General features: G+C 36.3%; 1 protein-coding gene across 16 annotated transcripts in view; it reads left to right on the top strand.

Moving 5' to 3' along the window:
• The window catches only part of RALGAPA1 (Ral GTPase activating protein catalytic subunit alpha 1), a 132,588-nt gene that overhangs the window by 107,307 nt on the left and 8,369 nt on the right, over positions 1-16,912 (top strand). For 14 of the 16 annotated variants that reach the window (XM_083837708.1, XM_083837698.1, XM_083837712.1 and 11 more), the window contains one exon: positions 14,893-15,017. In XM_083837708.1, the coding sequence (XP_083693834.1) occupies positions 14,893-15,017 (125 nt within the window). Of the gene's footprint in view, positions 1-9,997; positions 14,867-14,892; positions 15,018-15,657; positions 15,693-16,912 lie in introns of those variants that run through there. The other 2 variants (XM_083837710.1, XM_083837711.1) reach the window with 2 other exon arrangements.

Genomic DNA, 16,912 nt, shown 5'->3' with positions numbered 1-16,912 from the left:
CTTTGATACCTCTCCTTCGCTTGTCTCGTCTTGCCTCACTTCTGTTTGAAGTGCATTTTCTTGCAACCCCTGGTTTTGTCAGGGTAGGTATTTTTGTAGTGTTTTTTCGTCCCCTGAGTCCAATTTATTGGCTTGATCATGCAATTAGAGTTAAAATGCAACACCAGGGAGCAAAAGTAGGCAGTGTTCTGAGTAACAATTGGACCTCAGGGGTAGCGCAAGCCTGTTCTCAGCCATCATTTATTAGTTACCTGTTGAAAGAATAGGATTGTTTTGCAATGAATAATTCCAAAGCATCACTTTAAATGCCTTTGATTTTAGCCACTAGAGACAAATGATTGAACCAACATTTGTGATAGGTTTTTAAACTCTCACCTTAGTGTTTGTCATATAGACACTTCAAATAACTGCTGGAGAAATACTGCAGATGTGTGTACAAAGCTGCTGCTTTTCCTGCATTTTCATATAGACATATACATCATTTCAGTTGCTTTTCTTTATTGTTGTTTTTCTTTTCTTTTGAAGAATGTGATTTTAATACTAGGAGTAACTTGAAATGGAAAGCTTGAAAGCATTGCTTCTGTGTTATAGTGTAATATATTTTCATGTATATAGTCTATGAGGTTTTTTGGCAAAATGTACATGCTATACTTTTCTTTAACAGCAGTTCTGGATTGGTATCTCTTCAGGCAAACATATTTTCTTCAGTAATTTTCCTGCTTCTAATCCCAGAGAACCTGCCTTCTCTACCCCAGTAGCTCTTCTGTCTCTCGCTCTTCTTATGGTCTGTCTGCAGATCTTAGGATGCTGGGAGCACCTCTTAAAGAGGTATAGTGTAAGCACTTGGATTTAAGGGTAATAACATTGTCATTACCAGATACCATAATTTGTTTTTGAATTAGTGGTACAGTTTTATTTATTAGTTATTCCCTAATGAAATGCATGAGACTCTCTTGAAAGTGGTAAAAAAGCAAAATATCAAATAAGGCAAAACTGTTTGACCCTAGTAATACAATTTTCTTCTAATAACTACACTTATAAAGACCTTAGTGTGCTGTGCATAGAATCATACAGTGGCTTGGGTTGGAAGAGACTTAAAGAACATTTAGTTCCAGCCCCCCTACCATAGACAGGGATGCCACATATGTTGATGTAGATGGTTTGGGATGGGGCTCAAATCTTTTTGTATTGTTCAGAAAAAATAGAGGTTCTTCTACATCTACATTCTTTCATTAATTGACTTTATCCATCTGAAGGGAAGTCTACTGATTTCTGTATAAAATCTGGGTAGGCTTATTCAGGTAGCATTATGATTTAGAATAAAAGCATGTCAGTGGGCTACCATGAAAAGCAGTGAAGTGCTTTATCAGCCTACTAGAACTTGTGAATTGGGATCTGTCAGCACAGATTGCTTGAGGGAGGCAACTTCCTCTTTGTTACCGCATCTTTTGAAGGTAGGAAATTTTTGGTATGTTGTAAGTTGAAAATTAGTAGAGCAATCACTCTTTCCTCAAAAAATGTGCTTTAAAGGTCTGTATATCCCTCTTCTAAACAAAAATGTGCAGAGGAAAGAAGGCTGAGAGTCCTTAAACTGGAATGAAAAATATAAACTAGTTCAATCATATGCAGTGATTGCTTTGTACGTAACACAAAATGACAGGTTTTTTGTTAATACCTACTTAGCCTTATTAATTAATTAAACATTTTGGATAACAAAAGCCCATTGTTAAAATGTTAAGGCTCTTGCCCCTGTAAGGTGTTAAAATTCAAACATACAGATTTCTTTGATAGTTCTCAGTAGTCTGTGAATAAAAGGGAAGATTAAACAATTTTTTGTGTCATTTCTAGGGTTTAGAATAAGGTGGGGACTTTTGTTGTTGTTGTTGTTTTAATTATTTAAGCCCTGTTTTTATGCTGTGAAAGAGAGCGTTGTTTGGTGTTGTTTTCTGGAATTGTTGTTTTTTTGGAATTGTTTTCTGGTCATAAACTCCTAATAACAGATAAATGACTTGCAAATAACTTGGAAGTTTTGTATGCTAAAACACTAAAAGCTGTATTTATAAAAAGAGTTAAGTATATACCACTGATATGTATTGATTGTGTTATATAAATTGGTGGGAAATGTGGGATATTATTTGCAACAAGCAAAACTGACAAACACTAGTGTCTGTGAGATAGAGAGATGCTTTCAGATGATAATGACAAACTGTTTCTGCATCATTCTACATATGGTAATCAAGACTGCTTTCCAGTACCAACAGAAGAATTAAAAATGATACATGGCAAAAAAAAAAAAAAAAAGAAAAGAAAAAAAAAAGAGAGAATAGAAACAAGCCTATTGGTTGTCTTTGTTCTCCAAGTCTCCTACAAATCTGTATTTCAGTTATTGAACAAAGGGGTTTTATATAATACCTGTGAATATGCAAAAATATCTAGCTGGAATATGTAACAATATTCAGTAATTAAACAGGTCAAAATTATAGCCAAAAAAGAGTGTATGCATATAATTAATTTTGTATGTGCCACATATTTAGTAGAAAAACTGAATAACATGAAGCAAGGATTAAAAGTTAGTATTACAGTAATTGAAATTACCATATGGTGGTCTGAGGAACATGAGTCCTAATCATAGCCTGGCCAATCAAATTAATCACAAAATACTTTCTAGACAAGACATTAGAAAAAAATAGTTTAATTGCTGATTAACTGCACCTGAATAGATCTGTGGGTCATAGATATATCTGTTTCCTTCTGAATGCTTCTTTTCCCAAACATAGAAGAATGCAGGCTATTAGAAAATCTTTTAATTTCTGCTTGCCAAACCATAGTTACCATCCATCTGTTCTTGCCAATTGTGGAAAAAGGTCAGTTTTCAGCAAAGCCATGCATTTCACAGAAGGTATGTGAAGTGAAATTTCACAGGGGACACGATGGATCCTGATTCTTAGTGATAAACCTTTGGGGCCAGCCGGGTTGGCATATGGTTCAGCATGATATGAAGGCTTGGGTTCCCTGGCTTCACTTCTTTGGCGTGGAACTGATAAAACCTGGCTCTTAAGTATTGTTTCAGTGGACACCAATCATGGGCAGCAGGAACTGCCCATTTAACTCTCTGTGGGAAGGAAGCCCAGACCCTGTTCACAATAGTACCATTGTAGTGCTGCAAACTGCTCTCAACAGCTTGACAGCACTAGGGAGGAGGGAGAAGGGGCTGCTTTACTAATTGCTCTTCAAAATAAAGGGAGAGGGGAGCAACTGAAAATATTTGTTTTCATCATTTGAATAAAAGATGCCTGTCTTCTAGTTCTGAAAATTATGGAAGACTTTGGTGCCATCCAGAGAGACTTATAATTAGCTTATCTTGTATCTGTACTCCAGCAGCCCAGGGTAAAGATTAAAACAACAACAACAACAACAAACATTCTCTTCAAGTATAAAAGAAAAAGGAAAGGCAGTTTTAAAGTTTATTTAAATGCAGATTGGAATTAACGACAAAATTTCTCATTTGAGAAGTTATCTTTGTTACATGTAGTGTGGGATTGCAAATTGATTTGTCTGTGTATGTATTCTTTACTGGATTATATTTAATATTAATATAATTTTATATCTGTAATTTTGCAGTTTCTGGTGAAGTCTTTATGAAGAGCATTTTCTTAACTGTTTCTCTCCTCAGTAAGTACATCTATATCAGCAGAGATAGTATTTAAAATAGAAATTTAAACTTCTGAGTATATGAAAACATGCAGCATTCAAGCCAATACTAGAAGCAAAGAGCCAGTTTTGCTTCCCTATATTTACACGCATCAATCTTCATTTCTTGATTTTAAACCAATACAATGCTGAGTATCAGAGTGGGGATAAACCCCTCTCCCCAAATCTGGCATTTTTGTGAGGCTGCACTTTCCTCTGCCCTATACTATTCTACATTATTTGTGGGCTGACGTGATGATTGAAATGGCTGAACACCTCTCATTGGCACGTTTGGTGCAGCATCCTTAATAAACTTCAGCCCTTTGGCCAGTCGTATCTTTGCCTCTCCTGCTGCTTGCCTGCAATGCCACTGCCACGTCGGAGGTTTGGGAGCTGCTCTGTCTGCCTTGGGGAACCCAGTTCCAAGGAAGTCATGAGGCAGGGGTAGCTGTAATGGTTTGCAAAATAATTAACACACCTTAGAGTTTCATTGATTCCTGCCTGGGCAACATTAGTAAGACAAACCCTCCCTAGAAGGTGGAGTGGAAATTCTGCCTGCATAAGGGCTGCAGCGCTGTTCTGTTGCTGTTTTGCTTTCACCTCTCTAGCCTGTTACTAAAACATAGGCGAGTGGGATATTTGTAAATGCTGTCATTAGTCTTCTGGCTACACCACCAGTAAATTTAATGAGTAATCTGTTACGGTCTTGAGGTATTCTTCCTTCCTTTACTGTTAGTCATTTGACCTTACTCTCTTTCATGTTAAATGCGGTTCAGGCTTTGTAAAATACGTGCGCAACAAATGGTAGAGAAGCTGAGACTTTCTTCTATATGTTTGTGTTAATCTGCTCCTGCTATATTTCAAACAGATAATTCATTGAATGCCCATTCTTCCTCTTACCACAGAGTAGATTATATTTAAGTCAAGATTAATGGATAGATTCTGATGTTAAAACCCAGTCTCTGAGCCTGTCATTCCCTAGAGGCATATAGTGCATTAGTTTAAGCCAATATGCTGCTTATCATAGATACTATGACACTGTCTTGAATGAGTTTACTGTACTTTGTTACTGCTTACTCTGGTAATAAAATCACTATATTGTGTTCCTGATAATTACAATATTAAATAGAAACTTAATTTGATTACTGCACATTTAGATACAGATAGGTCTTAAGTAATTGCCCACTGTAAAATTTCTGATACTCATTTTTTCTCTCATGAGGTGTATTCTGTTAGTGTCTAAGCTTACTACTTAGTTCAGTCACATTAGCTGAAAAAGTGATGAAAGAAAGATCTACAATGGGACTTTTTGGGTACGAGGCAATATCTTTTACCTTTAGTTTTCTCACTTGAACCTTGTTGGTTTTTAAATGCTTCTGTAGGATGCTTTCATTTGCCAAAGGCCTTAAAATAAATTCCAGGTTATACAGAGTAGAAGAATTCAGTAAATACTGTTAATTCAGGATTTTTCCCCTTGCCTTTAAAATGGCTAGAAACCTGAACATCAGTGTTGTCATTTTTGTTGCATAAGCAGATGATGAGAATTAGAATCCATTCCATTTAGTAAGTGTAATCTCATAATATTTTGCTATGGTAGTCTTAAAATTATAACTTTTTTCTATAGCTGTTTTCTATATGCTTCAGGAGAATATTTATCCTAAAGATTTCTGTTAAGCACATTACACTTGCACTTTAATTCTACATATCTTTGTAAGTGCCTTTTCTAAAGGCGCTTGGTGCAAAGTGGTTACATTTTTCGTTTCATAATTGAGTGTTTTAAGTGGTTAAGCATAGTCCAAATTTTATCTAATTCCAGCTTGTGTTAATGGTGCTACGCTCACACTGCCTTAGCACCTGTTATGGATTTTGAGTCATCTGGCAGCCCGTGGGACTTAGATAAAGAAGTACCAGGTGTCCTGCCTGTCTCTTAATTGAGACGCAATGTAAACAATATAGACTTGGCAATATGGTTATAGGAATGGATTAAAGCCCAGCTTTGTCTGCTCTGATGAATCACAGCTTTTTCTTCACAGAAGATGTTATAAACCACTAAAGAATTTAGTTAGCTGTAAGGTCTGATGGAACAACATAAAAATAAATGATATACCAAGGATGTTCCTAGAAGGACAGTACTGGGCTTTCCAATGAAAATTTAAGCATCATATCATTTCTTGTAATAATTTACCAATTTTGAAAGTGTTTACACTGTAAAAATGCAGATTCTCATATAAATTCAGATAAAGTCAATGCCTTTCAATGTGTAATGTGGCAGTAAACTGGGCAGAAGGCAGTATTATTGACTCAGAAGCACTTAGTGGCTGCAACTTTATCTAGCTTATACTTGCCTTGCAAAATTTTTAATCATTTAACTATAAGGTAGATACACTAGAATTAATCTCCTTTAGCTGTAAGATTAGTACTCTTTAAGAAAAAAAGCCTCTAAATGGCAAAAATGTGTTGTTATAATTTCCCAAAAACTTTAATTTATTAAAAATATATTGAACTTTTTAGTAGTGTAAAAAACAACAAGTACTTTTTGTTATGTTCATTTAAGGAATGATGCAAGTATATGCATTCAAAACAAATTTCAAAATCTGGAATGATGGGATTAATTTGTATGGATTTATCTATTGCATATTTACTTATTTTTCATCATGAAGAAATTACACCTCAGAAATTGCCTCAGAAAGCCCTTTGGCAGTTACAGTTTTTTCTGAAAAAGATTTTCATTATGGATGCTAGATACTGTACTCTGTTTGCTTAAATTCTATAGTCTGTTACTTGCTTTTAATAGTAATTTTGATTTTTGTATTGAGATATCTACGCTACTTAGTAGATTGTCATATATATATGACAATTAGAATACATATTGACATATATATATGACAATCAGAATTATAATTCACCTTCACCTGTGTCAAGCATTGCAATTTTTTTTCCTGCTTTAACCTAAATAACTTGCATCAGATACGAGAATCATAAACTGAATTCTGCTTTATGAATCATCAGTGTCGAGGATAAACTCGTATATGTAGAAGCTGCTTTCATTTACAGCATATCTGTGTAAACAGTTGCACACAGCAAAATACTTATACGTAATTTTTGATACTGGCAGTATTTAAGGAACAGAAAAGAGTCCATGCCGACTTTGAGAGTTCTAGTTGACTTAACAGAAGTTGCAGTTGGAAAAAAGAATCTCTTTATTTGTATACTGTGCAAGCTAGATGTGGAAATCACTGAAATGTAATAAGTAGGGAACACCATGATGCCACTTGTACAGAGTCACTTTTTGGAATAAAACAGAACTTTAACTATTCCTCTCAGTGTGGCCGGTTGATACTGATCACCCACCTACATCCAAAACGCAGCTAGTTGCAGGGCTTCCAACACTGGATCAATAGCAGCCCAACTTACATCCTTAATTCTAAGAGCAAACAAAGAGTACAAATAGCTGTGACTCAGTATGAGTTCAGCTGGTTTGACAACCACTGCACAATCTCTTCTTTCAGAGTGAGATTTCCCAGAAAAAACTTCCATTTCTGTGATGTCTGGATTTTGTCCTGTCTTCCTTTAAAAGTCAAATTTTGCTATGGCTAAGTTTTTCTTTCATCTCTAAAACTTTGGTCCTAACCTGTACTTGCTGTCTTTTTCTGGAGGCAATCCTCTTTTCACATTTTGATGTCAGGAATTGTAATTTACTAGGAAGAATCTGCCCGATAAAATTGGCATTTTCTTCATTCTAAGTACCTCAAATTGTAGCAATTTCAAATTGTAGCAATTAATTCTGTGGGTTTTGCACACCTTTTCAGGCCAGAGAGCAAGAAACTTGAAAACTTCTACCAATGTCTGCCATTTATTTTGCCTCGCTATTTCTATTTTTCCTTTGGTCTTGAATACCCTGGGAGCATTTTTTGACTGTTGACAATACTGCAGGTTTTTCCTAGCAAAGAAGTGAGCTTCTAAATCTGATGAGGGGGCAAATGTAAACAAAAGGATGCCATCTTATGTAGCTTTTGTTAAAATATTGTTGATCTCTTTCATATAAATAGTGTACATGCAATCAAAAAAAAAAAACAAAAAACGAACACTTACAGGTGTCCATTGACCCTACAAGCAAGTATCTCTGGGTGGAGGGTTTTCATTTTCCAGTTAAGGATGGAAGCAGTACTTTGGCTTCTGCTTGTCTAAATTATTTTCCAAATGCCTGGCTGACAAAGTCATACTCTCCACAATCATATCAATATATATTGACTTCTTAGATGATTTTGCTAACCGTTGGAACTGCCAGGGATGCAGCTGTACATGTATTTCTGACAATAGTTTGCAATTTAACCTGAAAAGGTCCATCTTGCTATTTAGAAATGCATTCTCTGGCTTTTTTCAAGAAGCCATTTCTAGGCAATCACCAAAAAAATCCTCTTTTTCCTAACATTGGAATCAAAGACTCTCAGATGCTACATACCGTCAGTATTGTGATCACATATGCCAATATGCAGTTACATTGTGAACCTACACACGTGTGCACATACATATAAGCAGCACAAGTAATTTATGACTAAAACTTTCATGGAGGTATTTGATATTTTGATTTGTGTTCAGTTTGTGTGAATGAGACAGACAGTGATGTAAAAAGAAAAAAAAAAAAGAGAAGCCCACATTTTTACTCCATTTCACAGGTCTTTGGAAATGACAGTCAATATTTTTGTTAAAATTCTTAATTATTTTCTTAAAAAAAAAAAAAAAACACAAAACAACTTGTGCTTTTAGTCTACTGGCCTTGACCAGCCCACCAGTGAGAGTCTAGAAGTGGCTGTAGCACCTTTGGGCCTGCGGTTTGGAACTTCATAGTTGTAGGGTATTTCCTGAACTATAGTGACCTTGATGCATTTTAAATCATCCAGAAATGATCTTGTAGTCATCTATTAAACTGGAAGCTGTGGCATGACATTTTATTGTTTTATCTGAAATGGTAAATACTTTCTTTTGACTGCTGGGAAATTACAGATTTTCTGCTATTGGTGACTTTAGGTACTTCACAAATGCAGTTGTTTCAAATTCTTTGGAACGAATGACGTACTTACCTTTTAAAGAGATTTTTCAAGCTTTATAAATCCTTCCATAACCATTTGAACATATTAATAAATTGTGCCTTCAGCCCTTTTTAAACTTTCTGTCTTCGAATATGTTCCCCAGCATAATCTTTCCTTCCAGATGCTGCTTAGGAAATCCGTTGTGATAAAACATTGTCTGTATTTTTTTCACAGTCTTTAGAGTATTTCAGCATACAACTACTGACCAAGTCAGCCTAACACAAGTTCCTGCCAAAAGCCCTTAGAGATGCTTGAGTCTAAAGAGAGGTGCTAAGAATCTCCATACAGCGAATGCCCGGTGTAGGATACCTCTGACGTCCACAGGTATCTGCAGCTTCTGTTGCTACCCTTCCCTGGAAACCTGTCCACTTCAGCACACGCTAGAGCTGCCTAAGTTCTTTCTATATCCTGAACAGCCACACACCCGGTTCATACTTCTCTTTATCCCTTGAGTAGGAAGGCATTTCTTTACTCTTCTTGTCTGTAAAGCAGCAGTGCTAGGAGTTTTGAAAGTGTGCTCGCTGGATTAGAGCCCACACGAAAACAACGGGAGGCGACTCAGTTGCATCAGTCATCCAGGAAATGAGAACTGTTTCCAGCTCTGAGGCCACATCTACTGCCTCTTACAAGGGTGTTGCTCTGGCCATTGGGACTGAGGACTTTTTGTAATAAGGCACGCTCAGTTCACTGCTGAAATTGCTCTTCGTTCCGTGAAATATACTCTGCATCACAGGGAAAGTACATGCTCATCTGTAGAGACCAGTGGTTATGGTACTTCCCTGGGAGAGGAGAGTCCCTGGATTCCAGTCACTGCTCAGGAAGCCTTTGTTATCAGATGGTCTTGGGAGCAGACACTAGAATTTCTTCTCCAGTCCCTTTTAATGAGTCTAGCGTGTAGGTTACAGAATTGTGAAGCACCACATTCTTGATTAAAGTCATGGAAATTTTACTCCATGTTGAAACTGCTTTTTTTTTTTCTTCATTTTTTTTCAGATTCAGGTTAATGAAATTTTGAGATTGTTATTCCCTGGATGATGATAACATACCAATCAGGAATCCAGTTTTCTTTAATTGATAAATACCAGATAGGTTATTTGCAAAACGTATTATTTAATTCTAAAGCTTACAGGCAGACTTTTTCCTGATGTTACACATGTGTAAATAAGAATGGGAAGAAAACCAGTAGTTAGAATGAGACAGTAACTCTACAGAAATGGTTATGAGGAGATGGACAACATAAGGACTTTAAAGACGAAGACGGTAGAAGAGACTGGGCAATACAGGATCTTACGGAGTTTGCATGGTTCGAATTGCAGGAAAGGAAAATTGAAGACAAACTGAGAGATGTGGGTAATTAGCAAATATATTTCCTCATCAAATGGAAGGGTGGCAAATTCATGGATAAAAACAAGTGGATCTTTGAAGGAATTGTTTTGGATATGAAGGAAAAAGATGCTGGATGAAAAAGCACAGAGAAATATTTCACTTGTTTTATTGTGGCACACATATACCCTTCTCATAGACCAGAGTCTCTTTATGCTGGCATGCTGTACAGACAAGACAAATGTCGTTTGAAGTGAAAAAGCTAAATATAAAAATGAAGACAATAAATGAAGGCAGATACAAAACACAAGGAAATATGAAATAGCAGTGATCAGCATGAGTAGTTGCATGATCTACACACCAATAGATGATATACATCTTCCAAGATGTTTTCTTTGTTTCTTTTTAGATAAATGTAATAGCAAAGGGAGGAGGGTTAAAGGGTGTTTTTTTTGTGGACATTTAGGGAGACCTGGTGCTAGGCAAAGGAAGAAAGTACAGAAGTGCCTGTCTGAAAATGTTGTGTGAGTGAGAATGGTTGTGTTAACAGCAGGTGAGAGTAGTTTTGATCAAATGGACCAAATAGGTATCAACTGTAAAGTTAAAATAAGGAACGTGCATTTGCAGTAGGGAATGGCAGATTGATGGTGATATCTGAAGAGACTGCTTCATCTACGCAGGATGTTCAGAAAGTGGGCCGTAAGCTGTTCTGGGTAGATAAAAATTCATTTATTGAGGGGAAAAACGGGCATAGGGCAGCAACTGAGATGTGTGGTAGGACCCTAGACAAATTGTTCATGTAGGTGGCTAGAGAAAGTTCTAGCTTAGGTAATGCAAAAAGAATCTGAAGATTTAGGTGTATGCTGCCATAGGAATTTAATGAGACCTTAAGTTAAAAAAATAAATAAAAAAATGTAATACACTCAACATTGATGAAGAGCTATTAGGTGAGCTGTTGTTTCTCAGGCAGATTAAGCACAAGTAGTGATCTGACAGCCAGAATTTTGGTGCTTGTTCCCAAATGAGAATCAACAGGTCTAAAAAAGATCTCAAGTCTGTAGTAATGGAAAGTACAGTATTTTCAGTATCGTTAGAAATAATTGCAGATTGGAGAATAAGTAAAATGGATTGTAATGTAAATGAAATTTTAATTGCAGTGACTACATCCTGAATGACCTGTAAAGGTACGATTTCTGATTTTTCTGCTGTATTGATCGTATTTCTCATAACGATAACATCTGGAAAAGTATAATGAAGTCATTTCTTCAAATCTTTGCATTTTTTTTGTTTTGCTTTTTGTGGATTATACATCAGCAAGTTTTTAGCCAACAGATTTGGGTGGGTTCCTGTACAAATAACGTGTATCTTACCTTTTTATCCGTTCTCTTTTGTTCCAGTTAGCACCTTCTTTGGAAGCAGAAAGCTCACAGCATTGTTGGTTTATGTATTTAGTTACTCTCTGTGCCAGATTCTTTCCCCATTGGTTTGTCTGTGCATCCTTCCCATTCCATCTTAATTGCTGATGCCAGTGGCAACACCCACTCACAGTAAGCATACAGCTTGCATTGCCCTATTATTACTTGCCATTGAGTTTGTGTGTGCCACTCAATTTATAGGTGCTAATAACTCTTCCCTAGAGAGCAGCATTTTAAAGAAATAAATGTCCAGCCTGTTAGAAGTAATGTAGAAATTAACTACCTTGGGATTATGGTCACTCTTGCTGATAGTTGCATTCAAATGCAATGTGGAACTAGATTATCACAGCCACAAAAGCATGACAATATGGAGTTTAAAATACTAGCATGTTCTTAAAGTCTAAGTGAATAGAAGATAGAAGTAGCCAAATCTCAGCTACTCAGTTTCTAACAGAAGAGCTGTTCGGAGGAGGAGACTGTGTCCTTTCTTAGTGCAGAATGCTGCAAGCCTTGGACTTGGCTTTCGCCTCAGATTTGTGTTCCTTTTTAAGCGGGGTTCTGTTATTAACCCGGTGCAGATGGTTTTGTGGGTTGCTAAGACGCGAAGTAACCTGGCTAGCTGAATTACTTTCCTCCGGGTGTGCTAAGTGTGCATTTGAATTCGTCTTCTAGAACTGATATAAGCATGTCCTCTCCATTGTGTAACAAAAACATCATTATCCTTCTCAGTCAGCATCTGTGTCAAGACTTCTCTATTTGGTTAGGAGATAGGCACATAGATTGGAGAATGGGAAAGTCCTTGTCACATTCAAAGTGGTAACTTTCCTTCATTTCTGCCTTATTTGTGTATAAGCTTTGGATGTAATAGGATAAACTAAAAGGTTTCCTTTAGAGACCTCTGAAAGTAGAACATTTTAAAAGCAGGTAGGTGTCTCCACCCTACTTTTTCATGAAACATTTTACCCATTCAAGCAGACTTTTAAAAACAGCTTGTTTTGATAGCAGTCTGTTCTCCTGTGGGCCTTCAGCCTTTGCTTCCTGGCAGCACCTTTGGTGCGAAAAGAGAGTGATCAATTGGGAGACTATCAGTGCCAGCATGCATAGAGTGATAAGTTAACACACCACTGGGAATTTCTAGGGCCCACCAAGATACTTCACTTCTAATGTGCTAACAAGCTCATTTTTCTACCTCTTGCCTCTTCAGTTATTTTTTTTCTCAGAAGAGCTTAGAAGTTGAGTGCATCAGGCATAATGAAAAGCTCTGTAGGAGGGAGAAGCAATAACCCCATTTTTCCCTTTTCAGCCAAATAGAAAATTAGTTTCTGGTAATACACAAAGGCCAGTATTTTTTGTGCAAGGGGCACTGCTGTGAATCAAAGGACTCTATTAACTGCAGAAAATTCAGCAGCTGTGAATCTCCCCCAATGAAAAAAGTGCTTTTCAACAAGTTGTGAGATACGTAGTATTATTTAGACTTCAACCATCAGTTTCATCCTCTACCACTTATACATAGCCTCTTAAAAACTGTGCTATATTACTCTCCTCTCTTAAGGCTCAATACTGTGTTTATCCCCCAACCTAAGAACCTCTACAATGGGAGATTTTTATATTTTCTCTTGTCCCCGTGCTTCTGTTATAGCTTCTCCAGATTGAGAATTCTGCTGGGTTTCAGATCTCTGAGGATCCAGAAGGAATTTGCAACACAAATTTTGGAGGGAAAATTGTTTCACAGTTTCACCATGTAAGCAAGTTGTGGTCTCAGGAAATACAACAAAGATGATGTTATTCACTATAAAGTTTTTTTCAGATAATATATTCTTTTTACATTCCTTCATATTTAGATGTACTGCAATATCTATTATAAATATTGTACAGAAAACAAGGACAGGAAGGTTTCGTAGGAAAAGTTCTGTAACATTTTAGGTATACTTTTAATAGCTAAGATGAAGGCTGTTGTTTCCAGCTGTAACTTAAGGCTGAGAATTGTACTGATTATCATAACTGAAAACAGTATAGTTATTTATTTAAAATGTTAGCACTTGGTATTTAAAAAAATCGTCACTTCTTATGCAGTTCTCATGTTTCAATTGCTAAAAAGATGTGTGCAGGACGCAAGATACTGCTTCCCCTCCCACACCCCCAAAAAGAGCAGCAAACCTGAAGTCAGAACTTCAAGAAACTGATCCTGAATGCGTTTCTCCACAGCATGCTGTTTTGTTTTGGTTTTGTTTTGTTTTGTTTTTTGTTTGTTTTTCTGTTTTGGGGTTTTCGTTTTGTTCTGTGTTTTTGCTTTTCTAGGAAAAAAAAATAGGAAGTTGATCTTCCTGTCTAAAAATAAAATATGGAAACAAAATGTGCACAAGCATAAATGCCAGGAAAAAATCCCAATCGTTTTATGGTTACATAAGATAAGTTTGGAAGGTCTCCCTCATTCAAAATACTGAGTCCAGCCAGAGGACTTGGAAAGTTGTGAGAGAAAAGGTTAACTGATTTCTCAGTTCAGGAACTATACGACATGAAGTCAGCATGGGAGTTTTTCTTGATAATTGTATGTTGCTGCCTGCTGCTCTACATTTTGACAGCCATTTCCATAGTTGCTTTCATGAACAGCAGAAATATTCTCTCTTTTTCTCGCTCACTCTGTGCTAACAGCACAATCAGGCCTGCTGGAACAAGCAGCCTGGAGAGGGTTCTTCAAAAGCAGCAACACTTCAAGATACTGGTCTCTTGTCAATAATATCAGAGAAGGAGAATGCAATGAAAAGGAAGAAGTACAGTATTTTACTGTCAGTGCCCTGCTGACACCCTGTTAGCCAGTATTTAAGGGTCCTGCAGATTCTTTACAAATATTCTTGCTTGTTTTAATGGCACAATGGATGAGGTGTTTTTCCCAATACTCAAATTTAGCTATGTATTTATCTTAACTGTGTGTGTGTTTAGGGATTACAGAAGGAGTTTGTTATTGAAAAGTGCAAAATAAATTATTGTGTTAATGTTCATCTGTTACTTTTCATGCTATACTCTTAAAAATTGTGAGATTTTTGTATTTAATTGTAACAAAACTGCAGCCAAATCGGTTAGTTTAAAGAGAATATTTACATTGCTGTTGGAAAAGATTTTCAGAAGGTATTGTATGAGACTTGAAAAAGAGATGGTTTAACCATAATGGTTCACATTGACCATGTGTGCCTTACAGTTCATATCACTACAGTGCATCAGATAATGTCAGAGTTATGTAAAGAGTTAAAGTGTGTACTGTCACTGAAATACACAATACGTATTTAACAAAAATAGGAACTCTGAAATACTTGGCATTGGTATTTAGCAGTTACAGTACATGATGTAAATTGTTCCTTAATTCTTGGCTAAACCAGTTATGAGGAGAGAGCACGATACCTGCAAACGATTGTCCAACATCACCTAGAACCTACAACTTTTGAGGATTTTGCTGCACAGGTTTTCTGTCCAGCACCGTACCACCATTTGCCCTCGGACACAGGTAAGCAGTACAGTAAAGAACTGTTTTTATACAGTCTTACTTGAAATGCAGTATCCTTACTTATAAAGAATAAAAATTCAAACGTTTACATATCATTAAGAGTTACCATTAATCTGAAAGACTGTATGCACCTATTTTGAGAACTTGGGCAAAGTTGCCTTTAATTCCTTATTCTGTTGTCTGGCATCATGGGAAAATGTGTGGCATTAAATTTGGCAAGCTACTTGAACCTAGCAAGCAGATTCTATATTTTTACAATGAATTTTATTGCATTCTCCTGTATAAAATCTGAAAGTGCTGGTACTTCTTTATGTTGGCTAGTTCAAACAGATAAATTCTTTAATGTAAGCACACTTTTCCTATAAGAAAGTTTTAAGCTCTCATTTTTAGAATGTAAAGTTTGAAACTAGAAGCCTGAGAGCCTTGCGATCACCGCTTTTGTTTCCAGGTTGTTAGTTGCAAAGTTGTTTTTAAGGTGATTTTTACTTTCCGCTAAAATACCTGGTTTATAAGAGGATACTGCATTTTCAGTTACTAATAAGAAAATCGGTAAGAAAATGAGTAACTCAAGGCCTTCCTGTTCTGAAATTCCTTGAACTCCTTATGATTATTTCATTTATTTTATTTCCCCTCTTTTTAGATCATTAAATATCAATCAGTTCTGTTTATCTGAAGGTAAGACAAAGTGTCCAAAAAAACCCTTTGTTCCTATTACTTTTACTAGAGCACTAAGCTTGTAACCAAATTGTATGCAAACTTTCCTTGTTGCTCTTGTTCACACTAAAAAGAATTTCACACTGATTGAGAAATGACCACTACATCTTCTTAAAGTTTTAGTCTTTTACTAACCTCAGGTCTGCATGAAGCACTAACACTGGTTCTGGGATTAAGGTAACTAATGGTAGAGACAGTTGTTGAATGAGTAACACTTTATTGTTTTGACCTTTGTTTCTCAGCATGAACAAGTAGTACTGGATGGCAGTGGTGTGTTTTGTACCCTGTACTGTCTTTCATTGATGTTGTAAGACATTCTGCAGTGATAACATAGGAGAGAAGGAGAAGAAGAATGTGTAACACTTGAAATTCTTTGTTCAGAAAACTTTATTTAATGTCAAATAAATCGAAGTGCTACTGTGGAAAAGCTGTAAATCTAAATAAAATAAATTTTGTAAGAATTAATTCGGTAAGTCATTATCTCAAAATTTGTTTCTTAATTGCAAAATTTTGCAGAAATCAATTTTAAAATTATGAAAGCATTCTGATTAGGACTGCAGAAAGAATGACTGAGAGATGTTGAAATACTGAGATAGCTTTGTGTGAAGGTATAAACTGTAAGTGGAAATGAGGCGCAGTTTTAAAGTGTAAGTGGATAGCTGTGCCAGTTCTAATCATCAAAACCAAAGGGAAACCAAATTAAAAGGCAGTGATTTAAAACTAATTAAATCAGTACAAAAATAGTAATTTAATTTAATGTATGAAAACGTTTGAATAGGAGAAATCCGTAACTAGAAACATTGGAAGCAATAAGCAGGGGTACCAATCCTTACCACTTTTCCTCCCTAATGCGCTCAGTAAGCATTCAGCATCAGACAGTTCCATATCACTAGTATAGATCCTATATTCTAGTGCACTCTTATCAGTTCTGCCTGATCACTTCTGGAAATCTCATTCCAGGCTAAATCGTTCTCTGTTCATCTAGCTCCTTCTTCTGGGGTGAAGCAAAGCTGCTTTTCTCCCTTGCACCAAACTAGTACAGAACAGGGGCAATTCCTATATTCCCTTAAAAATTGTCCGAGTCGTACTTACTTTCTCTAACTTGATCTAGAAAAAGGATTTTTACTGAAAAACTTGATTTTAGTCTTAAGCTTTCTCTCACAGGTACTAATTTTCTGCAG

Source organism: Anser anser (assembly GCF_964211835.1).
Source record: "Anser anser genome assembly, chromosome: 5".
NCBI lineage: Eukaryota > Metazoa > Chordata > Aves > Anseriformes > Anatidae > Anser > Anser anser.
Note: the sequence above shows the minus strand (reverse complement) of the source record. Positions and strands in the feature narration are given on the sequence as shown.